This window comes from Prosopis cineraria, unplaced genomic scaffold (assembly GCF_029017545.1).
Source record: "Prosopis cineraria cultivar Desert tree isolate PC_DT_omini unplaced genomic scaffold, ASM2901754v1 PC2, whole genome shotgun sequence".
NCBI classification, from domain to species: domain Eukaryota; kingdom Viridiplantae; phylum Streptophyta; class Magnoliopsida; order Fabales; family Fabaceae; genus Prosopis; species Prosopis cineraria.
In genome coordinates this window covers 43,049,062-43,067,354 of record NW_026555333.1, presented here as the reverse complement: position 1 = coordinate 43,067,354, position 18,293 = coordinate 43,049,062, and the positions used below count along the sequence as shown (strand labels likewise).

General features: G+C 30.1%; 1 protein-coding gene across 1 annotated transcript; it reads left to right on the top strand.

Annotated features, from left to right (window-relative positions):
• The first annotated feature begins 692 nt into the window (after window positions 1–692).
• On the top strand, window positions 693–16,304 carry LOC129302784 (calcium-dependent protein kinase 17-like). The gene is made up of 4 exons (XM_054941666.1): window positions 693–1,175; window positions 7,505–7,632; window positions 7,742–7,841; window positions 16,194–16,304. Exons 1-4 carry the CDS (start codon window positions 693–695, stop codon window positions 16,302–16,304), a joined length of 822 nt encoding a protein of 273 aa, XP_054797641.1.
• Window positions 16,305–18,293: the final 1,989 nt, after the last annotated feature.

The following is an 18,293-nucleotide window of genomic DNA, read 5'->3' as shown; positions in this document are numbered from 1 at the left end:
AAGGATATGTCTAACTAAATGACTTAAATTATTTTTGTGAAATAGACAATATAAGCATATTTAATATAAAAACTTGACATGCATGATATTAAGAGCCATTTGATTTGGACAGAAAAATTGAAGAAAGGAAATAAAAAAATAAAAAGAATTGAATATGAATAAGAAAAAAGAAGATATATAATAATAAAGAGAGAGCAAAAAACTACAAAGTAATACACTAAAACCCTTGAACTAAAAAAAGATACAAGCCCTGACAAGAAAAAACATGAAGAGACATGACACTTTTGAAATTAAAAAAAATACAAGCCTAAGTTATTTTGGTGAAAGATAATCCTTAAAAATGATTAATATAAAAAATATAAGCCTAAGTGATTAACTTATTTTATGTCTTTCCTCCCTCATGATTCCTTTTCTTAAAAGGAAAATAATAATAAACTAAATAAAGAAATTGTCCCTTTTCTCCCTCTCAACCCCCCAATTCATTGGCGTGCATTAAGTTGAGGGAAAACACACCCTTAGTTTAGGTAATATTAAAAATTTAATATACACATTTTAATATTTTACTTTTACTTCCCATCTCATACTCGTCTCAATCTCTGCCATTCTCATAGTTGCACATCAAAATCCCCACCACCATTACCACCACCAGCAATGACGTGGCTACCGGCTCCGACGAGATCTTCCGCGATCCCATGAAAGTTCTAACGACCACATATAGCCTAAAAGTAAAGGAGCTAGGGCCATTCGGGGTGACACATTTAATTACGCACAAAACAACATTGGAGCAATTTGCATGCAAGACCATAGTCAAGAGAAAGCTTGTGAACGACGGGGATATAGAAGATATATGTAGGGAGGTTCAGATCATGCACCATTTGGCTAGCCAGCCTAATATTGTGGAGCTCAAAAGTGTATATAAGTACAAGCATGTGATTCATCTTGTCATGGAGCTCTGCACCGGTAGCGAGCTCTTCTACCGGATCACAGCCAAGCAGTATTACTTCGAGCGAGCTGCCGCATTGTTGTTAAGGACTATAGTTCAGATCGTCCATACTTGCCATTCCATAGGTGTCATACATAGAGATGTTAAGCTTGAGAATTTCCTCTTTCTTAATAAGGACAAGAATTCTCCTCTTAAACTCATCGATTTCGATTTATCCTTTTTTACAAGCAAGGTCCTTAGCAATTTTCACCATTTACTTAAGCTTAAGCTTTATATATATATATATATAATCATAGCTAGGCATTATACCAAAAACCCTTAACGTACTTATTCGATGAACTTATATAAGCTTTTAACGTCATAAAAAATAAAATATTTTATTATCTTGCTATTTCTAATATATTGTTAGGCTATGCAAATGTCTGTGAATGTAAGTCAATGTGGAGGAGCTTGTGAACTCTCACTTGAGGGAGAGATTGTTAGGTTGTCTAAATGTTACTAAATTTAAGTTAACATAAGAAGTCTCATTTTGAATAAAGTTTAACTTAATGATTAATATAAAATTAAAAAGCACAATTATCTATAAATTTGAACATTGAGATTTTGATTTGGGATATGTGGTGTTCTTTTACTACTCTTGTCATTCCTCCTCTCCTCCCATTTCTTGGTGATGAGTCCCTATTCTTGCATGTGTAACTTGTATGAATCAAAATAAACATTTTACACCAGAGATGAATATGGCTCGGATTGTTATGACAAAAGCTGCATAAAAGCTACATATAGAAAAGTGTACGAGATGATTTAGTTTGCAACTAGTAAATATAGCAGTGATTTTTATGTTTCATAATTGATGATGTTGTAATAGAATTTGAATATTTGTGATTTAATTTATTAGGAGATGTGTTTGAAGACATTGTTAGGAGTGCATATTACATAGCACCAGAGGTATTGAAGAAGGCATATAGGCCAGAAGCTAACATTTAGAGCATTGGTGTCATTCTTTACATCCTTCTTTGTGGTGTTCCTCCATTTTAGCAGGTTTATTTATTTATATATCTTCCTTCATGTTCTCTTCAGATTTTGCCACAAAAATACATTTCTTTCAATAAATTCACCTCATCTTAAAACTCTCTATAATAAAAAATAAATAAGAAAAAAACCAATGAGCGCATAGCTCAATCGATATAAAGTTTGATCATCGATCTTGATTTCAAGTCTTGGGTTTCAAACATTCTTGTGATCTAACCCAACCACCTTAACTTGGATTAGTCAAAGTCTGGTTTGAAAAAAAAGATTAAAAGAAAAATAACACAAGATAAACCCAAATGACATGGAATCTTAAAAATAAAGTTACAAACAATAATTAATATATTGCCTTGTGATGTCAATGAAATTAATTAAGACCAATAATTAAACACTTCATGTGGGAGAACTTTATTTTTTTAAAATAACATATATACTAAATTTGTTTGTTATTATTTGAAGAGTTTAAACTGAAGTCTCAAAAATTGAAAGTCTGAATGAATAATGATTGAGAATTGCAAAATCTAAAAAAGAAATATTCAATGCCATCCTACGTGGCCATGTTGGCTTTTCAAGGGATCCATGGCCCAGCATATTTGATTTAGCAAAAGATTTTCTTACCAAAATATTGAATTCAGATCCCAAGCAAAGGCTCATAGCCTATCAAGTCTTGAGTAGGCATATATATGCTTTTTTTCTCCCTTTCACTTTCTTCAATTCAACTTCCTTCATGTTTTGTGTGTGTTAATAAAGCAATATTGAGTGTAATTAATAATAAATGTAGATCATCCATGGATAAAAGAAGATGGAGATGCACCAGATACACTGTGCTAAATACGCTCAAGCAATTCAGAGCCATGAATCAATTCAAGAAAGTTTCTCTCAAGGTATAATAAATAATTAGCATTGTTGTAATACCCTCACTAATATTACCATATGTTCCACTACAAAATCACTAATTACTTTGAATATTTGAGTTGAAATTGTTGAAAACATTGGAATCTCAATAAAAGGTTTCTAGAAAATATTTTATAATCACATGGGTTATTTCACCCCATACACAATTACATACACAACGGAAGCATTTATACTTAGTGCATCAAATGTCAAGAAAACATGTGCATCACTTAAAAATAAAGTGAAAATTTGCACCGTGCACCGCGGCTTGTGCCACATGCGCCGCAGCATGTGCCACAGAGGCCACAATCACACGCTCTGTGCCGTGTACTGTGGCATGCAAGTACATGCATCGGGGTGTATACACCTGAATTTTCTATCAAATGGAAGTTTTTGATATGAAATTCAAATACGATTGGGATGGTTCAAACGCCCACATGAATCTTGTTTGAAATCTAACTAATAACACTGGTTTCATCCCAATTCGATATTTCTATCAAAAATTGGGTACTAAAGTGCACTTTGACCATTTTCTGTCAAATTTTTATCACTTCAGTGTCTCAATTTAAAACCAATTATCATTAGCCACTTTTTAGGCCTTGACCAAATCCAAATGGACAAAACATACCTAATTGACCATACACATACATAATATAACACACATACATAAATTTGGCTTATAAATTGCCCATTTCTCCCTTTTGGCTAAATTCATATTTCATTTCTTTAATCTCATATATGGCCAAAACACTCCAAATGACCTTCACCCATCTCAAATACACACATAATTGCATCTATCCACTAGCCCTTTCAACCATTTCATCATTCACACATATACAAGAGCTAAAGAGTTCAAAATCACAAAAACATACCATAATCATATCTGATGCACATGCACAAATCCTATGACAACTTATACATATACAAGACTAATATTAACTAAATTCATTACACCATATCTTACAAAGATTTAGACAAGAGATGTCAACTCAGCCTATATCCTTTCCCTTTAACCCACTAGTACCAAAACCTAAAAAATATAAATAACTATGGGTGAGATAAAAATCTCAATAACCAAATATAGCTTATTAAATGTCTATTACCACACATAACCATGCCAAAGTAACTGAAAATATCACATAGCACATATATATATATATAACATATCAATACTAAATTATCATTTTCGCATATAAATCACATTTCAAACACTTTTACACCATACCATGATTAACTATCCACCAATCCTCTAAAGCTCCCAAACACAAAACTATAGGTTCTTTTAGATCAACTACCTGTTGACCCAAGCTCAGTTTTGGTGGTAGAAACACCCAGCTAAAAGTAATCTAACCCACCTACAGACTATGGTTTCCCTCTTCACACACTTGTGATAGAGGTGTCATTGACTCCTAACCACACCCTAACGGGCATTGGGAAGTTGCCAGACTACCCAGATGTCCCATGGTAATAGTCTCATAATATGCTATATCGGATTACCCATGGTAATAGCCCGTAAAATGCTACACCAAATGTCCCATAGTGCCAGCCTGACCATATGAATTTTTCACTAACAAATCTCCACACACACACAACCCTACATATCCTAGGTGGACTCCCACCCCTTATAATCATGCTATTTTACAACTTTCACTACTTATACACCTATCCATAATATATATATATATATACTTTCACATTATATATATTTATATCCATTAAAATTAATAACTTTTCAAATTCATTTCACAATGCAAAGTTCATGCTAAAACTCATAAATTCACAATTTAACATTTGACATTCACTTCTACACAGTTATAATAGTTAATAAATATAATAAACTATATGGTTATCTCAACCCTTGTGTTTGTTAAAAAGGGTTACCGGTATAACTTCAACCCTATTCAAGCTCTTCTCTCATAATTCGTACATCACACACTAGAATCTACACAGAATTGACATTCAGAGTCAATTCCTCTATTGACCAAAAGTGTCAATTATTGCAATTAAATACTTAATTGCTATCAAATCCACATTTCACACTCAATTATGCACATTATGACTGATCACCCCTCATTTCAAGCTTTAACATTTCTAGCAATTTTCTCTCACTACTCTTTTTCTATATTAGGGCAATTCTTGCTTAAAGTTTCAAAACTTTATCATTTCAACTTAAACCAGTTACAAAGTACTAGTTTAACTCCAAAGAACCTTTTTATTACTATTAGGTAAAAAGTCAACTCCTTAAAACTCCTGAATTCACTTTCTCATTAGTTAAAACTAAGAGAAAGTATGACAGATTCAGAGGTTAAGGCAGTACGTGACTTACCTGATAAGTAACGAGTCAAAAACACTGTCCTTGCTCCTAATTTTGGTTGCCCTAACACACCCTTGGTTCTTCTCCACGCTTGATCTCTTCTCTCAGGTTCTCCTTTTTGTTTTCCACGAGCTGGACATGTTTTATTAATCTGATTTCTACTCTATATGCCACGGCACATCTATCACCCACCACAGTGCATGGCACAGTAAGGAAAATCCCCACTATGCTCACACGCTCTGATTCAGGACCTCGTTCTTCTACTCATATCTATTCATATAACATCCCAATAAGTCAATATATCACTTCATGACTCAAAACTCTAATCCCTACATTAAATCACTAATTCATCCCTAATCAATCACTAACACAGGATTAGAAATTTGGGATGTTACAATTATCATTGAAGTATTAGTGGTTTTAATAAATTATACTCCTTTTATTAAAAAATATAAGACATTTTTTACTAAATTACACCTCTCAATAAATTAATTAATTGTTTTTTAATTGACATCTTCTTTCCATGTTTGCACTCATTTAATATATAGGGTTGTTTCACTCAAAAGTGAAAGATTGAGTGGTTTATTTATTAAAGGTATTTAAAAAAATGGTTAATTACACATCAAAAAATAAAAAAATGGTATATATTTATTTGAATTCACTAGCAAAGACATTGATCTAACCTAACTAGAAAGGTCATAGACCCTAGAGTACTAGCTTACGTGAAAAAAAAAAAAAGATATAGCATAGATTAGGGGTATTCACAAGATGAGACAGGACAGGGGCACTATCTCATGTCTTGTCCCAAAAAAAAGACTGAAATAGAATTTTTGTCTCATATCCCATCACATCTCGAAAGTCATTCCGTCTCATTAGGAATCAAAACGAGACTAGATGAGATCGGGACATCTTACCATCCCAATAAATTAAACAATGTGTAAGGTCTGAATAATAACATTTATTGAAATTGTAAATCATGTAATTTATTAGCTTTAAAATTAAAACAATACAAGCATATAAATCACAATAATTTAAAGTCAATTATTAAATATTAATCACAATTACAAGTGTAGAACACATTATGATATCAATAACAAGTTATTTCTAGGCTATAACAGCAATAACAATAGACAAACCAGGTATAACACCAAGACATTGTTGTTCTCCTTTTGTTGAGATACGCTAAGCTCATTACTCTTTTAAAAATAAAACAAGAAGTACGATATAAACAAAAGTTATTAAATAAATAGATATAAGAATAAATTATATTAAAATAATTAATATATCATAAAGAAAGATATTATCATGTACTGCTTACTCTGTGTCATTAAAATTATTAATATAAAAAAATTTTAGTTTTAAATAAGAATTGCACGTGTTAAAATTATAATTGATATAATTAATATATTTAATATGTATTTTCAAAATAAAAAATAATATATATATATATATATATAATATTTGGGATGGAACGGGGCATCCCGAAGGCAATCTCATATCCCGTCCTGTCTCAAACATCTTTCCTCTATCGTCTCAATTATTTTCAATCCAGGATAAGACCTGTTTTGATATGATTGAGTCAAAACTTGGTCAATCGAGTTGGGCACAAATTGAACATCCCTAGCATAGATAGTCAAAGAAAGTAGATAGCTGGAGTGAGTGGTTAGGCCTGCTTGATAAGTGGGTCTGATCATTTCTTCTCCCCTTCTCTTTCTGGATTAGACTAACCTTGCATTACTTCGAGCTTGCCTAATGTGATTTTTTTATCATTATAGTTCAGGCATCCAAGGCTACTTACTTTGCTTTTTCCTTTGATCATTGGAGCACCCATTATAATTACTTCCAGTAATGCAACCTGATTTCGTACATTCTCTAGCGTATCCTTAGTTTCTTAATCAACTTTGACACTTTAAGGAAAGTGTGATAAAGAACCTTGTGAACCCACACAATCATTTGATACATAACTCACATTGAGGATCCAAATTTTCTGGCATGCCTAACAATCATTTAAGGGGCATGACGCTTTGCACCCGAAACCTAAAATCACGCCAACAAAGATATTGCAATTTGCGACTTTTATTGCCTTGGATGTTGACCCACTTTTAACAGACGCACAATGCAAGCTTAGAATTCAACCACAAACAAAAAAAAAAAAGTAGAAATGAATGAATGAATGAAAATACTGTGTAATATTACTGGCTCTGACCCTGATGAATGATAAAGTAGGCTTTTAGTGAAAATAAAGCAGCTTCCTATATGACGTTTAATTAATTACATATGCATAATTTTCTTTCTCAGGCAATGTTTCTTTCTATGAATTATTGCAGGCTGACGCTGATGGCAATGGAACCATAGATTATAAGGAGTTTATCACAGCAACATTGAATTTGAATCGAATCGACAAAGAAGAACATCTTTATATTGCTTTCCAATACTTTGATAAAGACAACAACAGGTAATTAAAATTCATAATCTGAATTATATTATTAATATTAATTGGTGACATTTATTTGATGTCATTTATAATGCCACTGCCACACACACACACACACATAATGTTTCAGGTTCATTACCGTTGAAGAACTAGAACATGGTCTCAAAGAATATAACACGCATGATGGTAGAGACATCAACGAGATATTATCAGAAGTTGATGCAAATAACGTAAGTCCTCAAAGTAAAATATTAAAGTTTTTATAATTACAAAAATTAATACCATATCAATTTCTTAAGAAAGTTGATAAAGATCAAAATACCACCATTTCTTGCTTCGTACAATATCAAGATTTGTAAATTTAAATAGGTTAATTACATATTATGTAACCAACAAACGATAAAAATAAAATATCAAAGTAATTTTTTTTTTCTAATATCTAAAGATCAAAGTGATTAAATAAAGGGGAAGAATGACAAATCATCTCCCACTTTGTTGGGTTAAGCCGGTAGACTAAATTTCAAATATAGGAAGTAATAAATAGTAGTTTTTTAAAAAGAGAAGTCAAATCCAATTCCATACATGCTTTTAAACTCCAACCCTCTCATTCAGGCTAGGAAACCTACCTGGTGTCAAAACCAAACTAGGCCTCTTGCTAATGGCCAGCCGAGTTTGGTCTGATTCATGTGTACAATCCTCTAATTAAGGAGTCCTTTGATTGTTGAAAAGAATGAGAATGTAATGATTAAAAATTTAAAAAAAAATGAGCTAATTAAATCACCTTCTTTCCTCATATAGTAAACAAAACAAAATCTAATAGCACATATCACAAATGTAAAAAATCATCATACTTTTCATGAATCTCATAAATCATGACTCCTAAGCTTTATGAATTAAATTACTATTCTCTATAGTTGACTTATTTTCCTTCCACATTTTGATAATTTTATTTTTGTTTTTATTTTTTATATACATTGTAGTCAATCAATTTCCTTTTTTTTCCAACAACTAAATGGCCCTTAAGGGTAGAATGAGTCTTGCTAACAAGCAGGCCCACCCCACCCAAAGACTTTTGGTTGCAAGCAAATATTACTTCAAGGAATCTTCAAGAATCTATCATATATATGCTCCTTTAAGGACCTTCAATATCTATTGTGGTTCCTCCCAAATTTTTCATCCATTTGTTCTTTTTCTCCAATTTCCCGAAAGACTTGGCATAATTTTACTTGTGTCATTTTCTCTGCTAATGTATTGTATATTCAATAAACGAAGGAGTTAACTCGGAAATTGTGTGTGGACAAGATGGCAGGATCAACTATGACGATTTTGCAGCAATGATGAGGAAACAAGGAAGGACCTAGGCAACGTAATAATAATAATAACTATAAATATATATTTCAATTTCTCCTCTCACAAAATTTCAATTGCCCCCTCTCCTAAAAGAAAACATTCAATTTCCCTGTCAAAAGGTCTTACTTCGTGTTTCTTGGGTTAATAAGTAAAATACGCTTTAAATTCTTACTTGAAAAGCACCCTACATCATGAAGTCTTAAAATGTATAAAATAAATCTTAAACTTTTAAATTCTTAGAAAATTAAACACTATTGTTATTTTTTAACGCCATTACTATTCACTATGGGCCCTAGTTATTAGTGCAATAGATCTTAAATTATTACGCAAGTAGCGTCCTGGAACCTAAACTTTAAAATTTTGAGTAAATTACCCTCATCATTTATGTATAGAACGTTGACTATTATGTAAAATAAATTAGCCTCAGTGTGGTTCGCTGTGGTGAATGCATTATTAGCTGTGGTGAATGACCCATAATTTTGTGAAATGACATTTTTTGCCCTTTTTTTGCAATATTTTCCAAACGATTAGTATCTCATGCTTTCGTATACTCTATAACTCTGATTTAGTCTCGTTAAAGAAGTTTAAATATTAGAGAATTTTAATTAACTGGTTACTTTGGGTTTTAAATTCATTGATAAAATCATTAGCTTTCATAAAATCCTATGATACTTAAACTTCTTTTCAAATGGGATCCCAAGTTTTCACCATTTGAATATATGGAAGTATGGAATACCAATCGTTTGGAAAATATTGCAAAACAAGGTAAAAAATGTCATTTCACAAAACTATGGGTCGTAGCCCATGCATTCACCATGGTGAACCACGCTAAGGCCAATTTGATCTATATAATAATCAATGTTTTGTGCATAAATAATAGGGGTGATTTGCTCAAAATTTTAAAGTTTAGGATCTAGGACGCTACTCTCACAATAGTTTAGGACTTATAGCGCTAATTAACTAGGGCCCACGGTGAACTGTAACGGTAAACTGTAATGGCATTAAAAAAAGATAATGGTAGGGTTTAATTTGCTACGAATTAAAAATTTTAGAATTTATTTTGCACATTTTAAGAGTTCAGGGTCCAAGATACTTTTCGAACAAAGTTCAGGATTTATTTTGCTCATTAACCCTTTTTTTTTTTTCAATTTTTAGGTCCAAGCTTCTAGTTCTTTTTATCCTTTGTAATTTGTAATCTCTTTGGTTTTGAGTAATATATATATATATATATATATATGTATGTATGTATGTATGTATATGTACATACACATATACACATATACATACATACATATATGTATATATAGATCCAGTTCACTCCCAAAAAAAAAAAGGTCTCGCTTATCCCCCTTAAAAAATTATTTAACTCAAATTTATCTATAAGTTATAATCTTAAATAAATGGAGGGGAGTAATAATTTAGAAAATACATTTTTTAATTGTTTATTTACTATATAAAGGAGTATTGTAAGTACATTCTATTTAATAAAGAAATAAAAAATATAATTTACACTATAAGACAATTTTATTTTACATCATTATAATTTTTATGTTTATGTTTTGTTCTTCTATATTTACTTTTAATATTTTTACCTCTAAAGTAGTTTAATAAATATTTATAATTATATTATTTTAAAAAATTTAATATTAATCTAAAGTAAAACTTTTACCACTATATAATTTTTCTAGATCTGTCGGTGTAAGGAAAGGAACCCTAGAAGCAACAATAACTAGGAAGAGACATCCAAAGTCATTTGTTTCGTGATCTTGACATGGAAGGACTAAGGAAATCAATGATAACAAAAGTTAGAGGGTAGAGTCGCGTTTAAGGTTCTCAAAAGAAGAAAAATTGCCCTCCAGGCTCGAAAGACTCATCTGCAATTAATTTTCAAACTACAATGACTAAACTATATAAAAAAAAATGATAATAAAATCTCTCTAAAATATATAAATAATAATTTAGTCTCTCAAAATGTCATAATTTTTCTGAAGTCCCTAAATACTTTTTTATCATTAATGAATTTTTATAAATTACCAAATTGTCTTTATTAAACATAAATGATTCATAACTTTCCTTCTTATATCGCAACTTTTCTTTTTATATTTGCAACAATATAACAGCAAATAAGGAATTTAACATGCGAAAGTTGTGATTGACTATTGTGTTATTGCAAATATAAGAAGAAAAGTTGTTAATCATTTATTTTCACTAAGAGCAATTTGATAATTTATATAAATTCATTAATGACAGAAAAGTTTCAGGGATTTCAAGGGAATTATGACATTTTAAGGGACCAAATTATCATTTATATATTTTAGAAGGATTTTATTGTTATTTTCCCTACTATATATCCTTAATGATTAAAAAAGAAATACTACGCTAGAAATACAAGGGTTAAGGTGCATTTTTATTCCTTTTTTTTTTTGAAAAACTTTAGGCATCATGTACTAATAAATGAGACAATGTTATTCTTAAACTATTTTTTCAAGGAATAAAAAACCCTTTCTGTTAATTAATCATTAATTTTTTTTATTTTTTGCTAACGTGACATGTGTGTGAGTCCTATACAAAGTGATAGGCAAGAATTTGATTATGCTCTTTGGTACTAATTTGTCCTTAAACTCTTTTTTAAATAATATTAAGCAACCTAACGTCTTTTAATTATAACATAGATAATATAAAATGATATAAACAAATATTTATTTTCATAAAATATATATTGATATTAAATAATATATTTGTTAACTAATATATAGTAATATATATATATATTTATACGTGTTAATTTGTATTTATATAAATTAATATATATTATCAACATATTTAAACAATAATATATTAAATATATTAAAAAATATATTAAGTTAAATATATGTGTTTAATAAAATAGTGTGTGTGTTAAATTTTTATTGAGAATAAAAAGTCATTGCAATTCAACTAGCAAAAGGTGTGGATCAAAAGATGGAGGCCTTGGTTTCAAGACAAAGTGATGTCACTAGCAAACAGAAATAAAATAAATTATTGACGTGGCTATGATGTGGCATGGAGAACCAAGTAACAATGATGTGGTGGATGGTGAAGCTGATGTGTACTTGAGACGTGATATGGGGAGGTGACATGACAATGCTTGGACCCTCAAAAAATTTTTTAATTATAAAATAAATTAGTAATAGATATTTATTAATTAGTGACAGATATTTTTTGTCACTAAATTAGTGACGGACTCGTGTCTATCACTAAATTAGTGATGTCATATTTGTGATAAAAACTAGTGATGGAAAATCTATCACTAAAGCTAAAATTAGTGACAGAATTTGCTTGTTAGTGATAGATTTGCTCGTCACTAATTTCATTTTTTCTAGTGCTTTAATATTTTAATATTTTATACTCTTGCAAGCTTTGGACTTTAGGGACAATGCCTGGACAATGACTGAGAGGGAAAACTAACTTGCTGGGCATGATGTTGAGAATGAAGAGAGGTTGGATTTATGAGGGGGTTAAGAGGTTGATTAATAGAATAATCGAGATCTTTTAAATAAATATTTTTGTTAGCATATTATTGGTCTTGATTTGTCATGTTTCTAATTTTATCCCTAATACTACAACATACAGAGAGCGTTAAATTTGGTTAGTGCAATATTTTGGAGAAAAATTATTAATTAACCAAAAAAATTATAGAGAACAACCTAAAAATTTAAAGAACTTAACCAATATTAAAAATATAGATAAGTTTTGACATGCATAAATGATGAAACGATCAAGGCACTATCTCAAAGAGAAGCTTGAAGATCAATATATAAAAAATAAGAAATCATCTATAAAAATGTGAAAAAACTAGTTTGAATTGTTAATATTTTTAAAATAATTTATAAATTTTAAATGGATATTTATGAATAATAATATTTAAATTATTAAATACTAAAATATTTAATATTTTGATAAATTTTATTAAATTTTATTTTAATAAGATTTCAGGGTGCCCAATACTCCTAAAAAAAAGACTTTAGGGTGCTTAGCGGTCAAAAGAGTTTCAGTGAAAATTAGCACCAAAAGAAATTGTTAAAATCTTATCTATCACTATACGTGGGCCCCATTAGAGTCGGGAAAATGGGTTGAGCTCGCAGGCTAACCTGTTTAACCTGTAAAATTTAATAGATTAGGTTGAACAAATTAACTTTTTTTAAAACGGGCTAGGTTAGCCCAACCCGCCAAAACTAGTAAGCTAAAACGGGTTATTTATTAATCTCATAAGATCTATTAATTAAAATCATAAATATAAATTTATTGAGAAAAATAATATGAATTTATGTTCAAATTTTTTTCATTGAGAAAAATAACACAACTAGGCAAGAAAATGATTAATAATAAAAATTTAATAAAATAAATTTCTTTGGTTAAATTCTATGTTTATTTTATTTATTTACAAATTCTTTAATTGTTAATTTGCTTTAAAATGTGAAATAAATATATATATTTATATTATATAAATTTTAAATTGTTAAAAAAATTTAATAAATTTTTGCAGGCCAGCCCGTGGGTGGGCTAGCCTACTAAAAAATGAATTGGGTTGGGTTTTTCAGCCCGTTTTATTTGGCAGGCTAGTCCAACCTAACCTGCAAAAGTATCAACCCGCACGAGCTAGCCTACGGGTTGGTTCATAACCCGTTTGCCCAGTGCTAGGTCCCATACATATGTTACGTCAAAAAAAAAATGAAAAAAACTAACAGTTGACTAATAGAAGGAGTTTTTTACTCCTCAAAAAAAAACTCAGGGATAAATTTGTCCCACTTATCAGTACATAGCTATCCTCAAAAATAAGTTTGGGTTAAAAATACACCTTAGCCTGAAATACAAATGTAATTTTCATGAACCTTCTTTTATTAATTTATTTTGGTTAACTTGTAAGTTTTTTTTTATATTCGTCAAGTACAAGTGCAAACCACAACTGTACTCTTGAATAAATAGACATGTCATTGTAATTAAGTAGACTTTGTTTGTTATTCACAGACATTCTATTGTCACTTTGTTTCGGCCATTTCAATGTGATATTTTCTTCTCAATCACTAAGGGTAGTTCAGTCATTTCAACAGCTTGAAAATTAATCACAGATGAGTTATGTAACATCCCAAAATTTAATTCAAAAATTAAATTAATTAATTGAGGTAATTGGAAGTTAAGAATAGAGTTTGGATGGTCTTTTAGGATATTGAACCTTGTATGAGGTTTAAAATAAGGCTGAGAACCATTGGGCCAATTTAGGCCCAAATTAATGGGTTTAAGTGAAACTGCTCATTTTGGGCCATCCGTTGTAGCAGATGATATTGTGCACCATGGCAGACAAGATGGAATTTTAAATTTTGAGTCTATAGTTCATAAATGTAGATAGGTGATTTTTTAAGGATTGGGTGAGAGGAGTAAGGAAAGCTATGTTAGGGTTTTATTTTGGAGGTCCCTGGGAGTGATTCGACGCTTTCAAATTATGAGGTAAGCCTCTTTTCTCCTTTTTCTACTACAATTAGAAAAAAAAATTAACAAGGGATGTTGATTTCATAGCTCGACTTAAAATTAACGAGGAACTATTAATCTCTCTCTAAAATAAGAGAATTAGTGAGGAAAATAGCAAAAGACTATCAATATCTCTCTAAAATAAAATAATTAGCGAAAAAAATAGCGAATGACTTCCAATCTCTCTCTTAGGTAAGATAATTAGCAAAGGATTTAATGAGGGATTCTATCCTTAACTAATTGCTATAAAAAAAATTTAACTTTAAGCAAGGACTTTTAATTTTATATTTAATTATTTTCATTTAAAAATAAAAATTAAATTTAAAAATTAACTAAAATATTCATATAAAATTATTTAATATTTAATATTTTCTTTATTTTAAGTTGATTTTCATTAATAAAATAATATTTTATTAAAAATATAATATAAATAATAATTTAAATAAAATATAAATATTTTTAACATATTAATAATTGAAAATAAAATAAAATTTTTGTGTGTTTTTATAATATCTTGTTTGATATATTTATGTAGTTAAATAATATATATTTAATTTCTCATATAATAACTACGAGTGTCTTTGAGTTCAACTAGCAAAGGAGAAATACTAGTTAGATCGAGTACATCACATCATTTATAGTCTATCCAATTAAAATATCCCAAGTAATCTAAATAAAATATTGTGACACTTTTTAAATTGATTTTATTTTTATTACAGAATGCATATTTAATTTCTTACCTTTTCTCTCTCTACTATTATTAATATCATAATCAATATATATTTAATGTCACCTAAATGTCATGTTTTTATTAGACAAACCACAAATGATATGGTGCACCCAGTCTATCTAAGTGTTTCTCTTAGCAAAGAAGGACAACATAAAACTTGAAAGGTAAGAGATTAAGGGTTCAAGTCTTAGCTTTGGGATAAATATAATGAATATGTAACATAGTAAGGAGCAAGTGACATGGCGCAAAGTAGACAGTGACATGTTATGATGGGGTGTAAGATGGTAGGTGACATGGTAATTGATGAGGCATGAGGTTGTTAGCGACATGTCACAAATTAATGCACACATGGCGGGTGGTGTGGCATAACCATATTTAAATATAAGTATATTTAGTGAAGAATTAATCCCTCGTTAAAGTTATTGAATTTTGAATAATATTAGTGAGGGATGTGACCCTAACTAAAACTTAGTGAGAGACTAAATCCCTCGCTAAATTTAACGAACCCTTTTTTAGCTACAAATTTAGCGAGGGATAAAATATCCCTCACTAAAATGAAATTTAGAGAGAAAAAATGGCATTTAGCTAAATTCTATTTTTCTAGTAGTGTACCTTACAAGCATCTCTTTTCTGACTTAGTAGTTGGAAGTAGGTGATGTCCAAATTTAGAGCTTATCACAACCACTTTTATGACTTTTTTTAGGTTTATTAAAGGTTATTTACGTTCCTTATGGATAATCTTGGTGGTTGGCAGCTTTAAATGTGTTTAATGAGGAGTTTAGAATTAACTCTAATGTTAAATAATTAAACTTAAGTTAACGAGGGTGGTTATAGGGTTCTTTAAGCTTAATAAGAGTTAAATAAACTAACAAAAATGAATTTTAGGGCTAGTTATGCTTAATCATGTCTAGTAAGGGGATTAGGCCTTAATCAAGATTAAGGGTTAATTAATAATGATTAGTTATTAATGTTGTTTTTGGGATTATTGTTATTGCAGACTGATTGTGATGGACCCCATGGCATGAATGATATGACGTTAATGACAATGAAGCTTAAGGATGGTAATCATGAACATGGTGGCATGAAAGGAGCCCAAAGCAAGGAATAAGGAGTCCAATACTTTCCATCCAACGTGCCTAAAGACCTTTATAACATATTGGATGTCTAATGACAAGAGCCCAAACTAAAGTCATGAAGCAAGCCTTATTTAGTCTTGTGCAAGAAGTCCAAGAGCTTAGAGAGCACTGGGGCACTCCTCTCAAGCTCAAAGAAGAGCATCTATACGTGTATAATGTGCTTAAGATCCAAATCTATGAAGAATCAAGCCCAAGAGATGTAAACCTTAGCCCAACACAAGAAAGACTACAAGTTGAGTCTTTTGCAAGCAAGAAGGCATGAAACCCTAATGAAGAAGTCAAAAGCAACGTGATTTTAATTTCTTTATGATCCCTTGATTGTCTCCTAAATTGTTTTCTATTTTAATGATCCTTTGATTTGATTCCCTTTCTTAAGGAGTAAAATTAGTCTTAGTTTCTATTTTGAGTTTAGTCAAAAATTAGGATTAATTATATTATTAATTTTTAAATTTTTTAATCCCATAATTTTATGATCACATCTCCTAAATTATGTGGCTGAATATTTTTTATTATTTTATATTATTTTTCCTTTTAGTATTAGAAAATTAGGGTTTAATTTTAGAAAAATAGTCTTATCTATAAGCTTATATAAATTAGGCATGCTCCCTCTTGTAAACAAAAGAGAAGTTAAATGAAATTATTCATTTTAAAGTTTATAACTCTTCTAAGCCTTAGTACTTTAGGGTGGCATCTCGTGTGAGAAACAAATGTGATCAAGAGTGTGATCAACTCTTATGGTGTCTTCAAAGGTTAAGGTTCCTAGATGCAGGTGCTCAAAAGGATCTTATCCTTGATCATTATTTCATTATTTATTTCCTTTCTTTCTTTATTTTCATCATAAATTTTGCCCCTTTCTTTTTGTTCTTGTGTTTGTTGTGTTTTAGGGTTCTGTCCCTAAACTAATACGATTCTGCTTTCGCCTCCCCTATCAGATTGTACTCAAAGTTTGTATTTGAAGAAGCTCCCTCGAGAAATCTAAATTAGACTCTTAGAGTGGTAACCCAAGAGCGCATATAAGCAGAAATTTAATTATAGTATATCATAATGTCTGCAATTGCAATTTATACAATGTTATCAATGGCTTGAGATCAATGAGACTTGTCAGTGAATCTATTGACTCTAAGTTAATGTTTGAATTATAACATATGCCTCATTATGAAGAAATTTGGCAATAACGTATTTATAACTATCATGTGATGTGAATGATTATGCATTTGAGCTTGGATTGGCTATGTAATATTTATGCGAACTTGAAAATATGAGACATTATGGATTATGCGCTTGTATGAGTTGAGTTAAGATTGAAAGTTCTTGAAATAATGAAATGCCTAATTACTATTATATGCATAATAGAAGTTGTTTTTGCATATATTGAATGAACTTGCATGATCATAAAGGGTGATAGTTCACCCTAAAGAAGTAGAGGACTATATTGATAAATCCACGTAGTATGGCCTCCATTGAGATTATGCACAGTGGTTGACATATTTAATTACTCAATGTCTTAAGTATTGCCACACCATTAGAAAAATGCAAGTTAGTGAAGGAATTTAGCAAGGGATCGTCTATTCTTTTTAAAATACCATATTAGGGGAGAAATTAGTGAGGAATGTTAATTTCATAACTTAAGTTAAAATTAGTGAGAAAAATAGCGAGGAACTATCAATTCCTCTCTAAAATAAGAGAATTAATAAGGAAAATAGCGAGTGATTGTCAATCCCTCTCTAAAATAAAAGAATTAGCGAGGAAAATAGTAAGGGACTATTAATCCCTCTATAAAATAAGAGAATTAGTGAGGAAAATAGTGAGAGATTGCCAATCCCTCTCTAAAATAAAATAATTAGTGAGGGATTTAGCAAGGAATTCTATCCCTTGCTAATTGTTGTAAAAAAAATTAACTTTTGACAATGACTTTTAATTATATATTTAATTATTTTTATTTAAAAGTAAAAATTAAATTT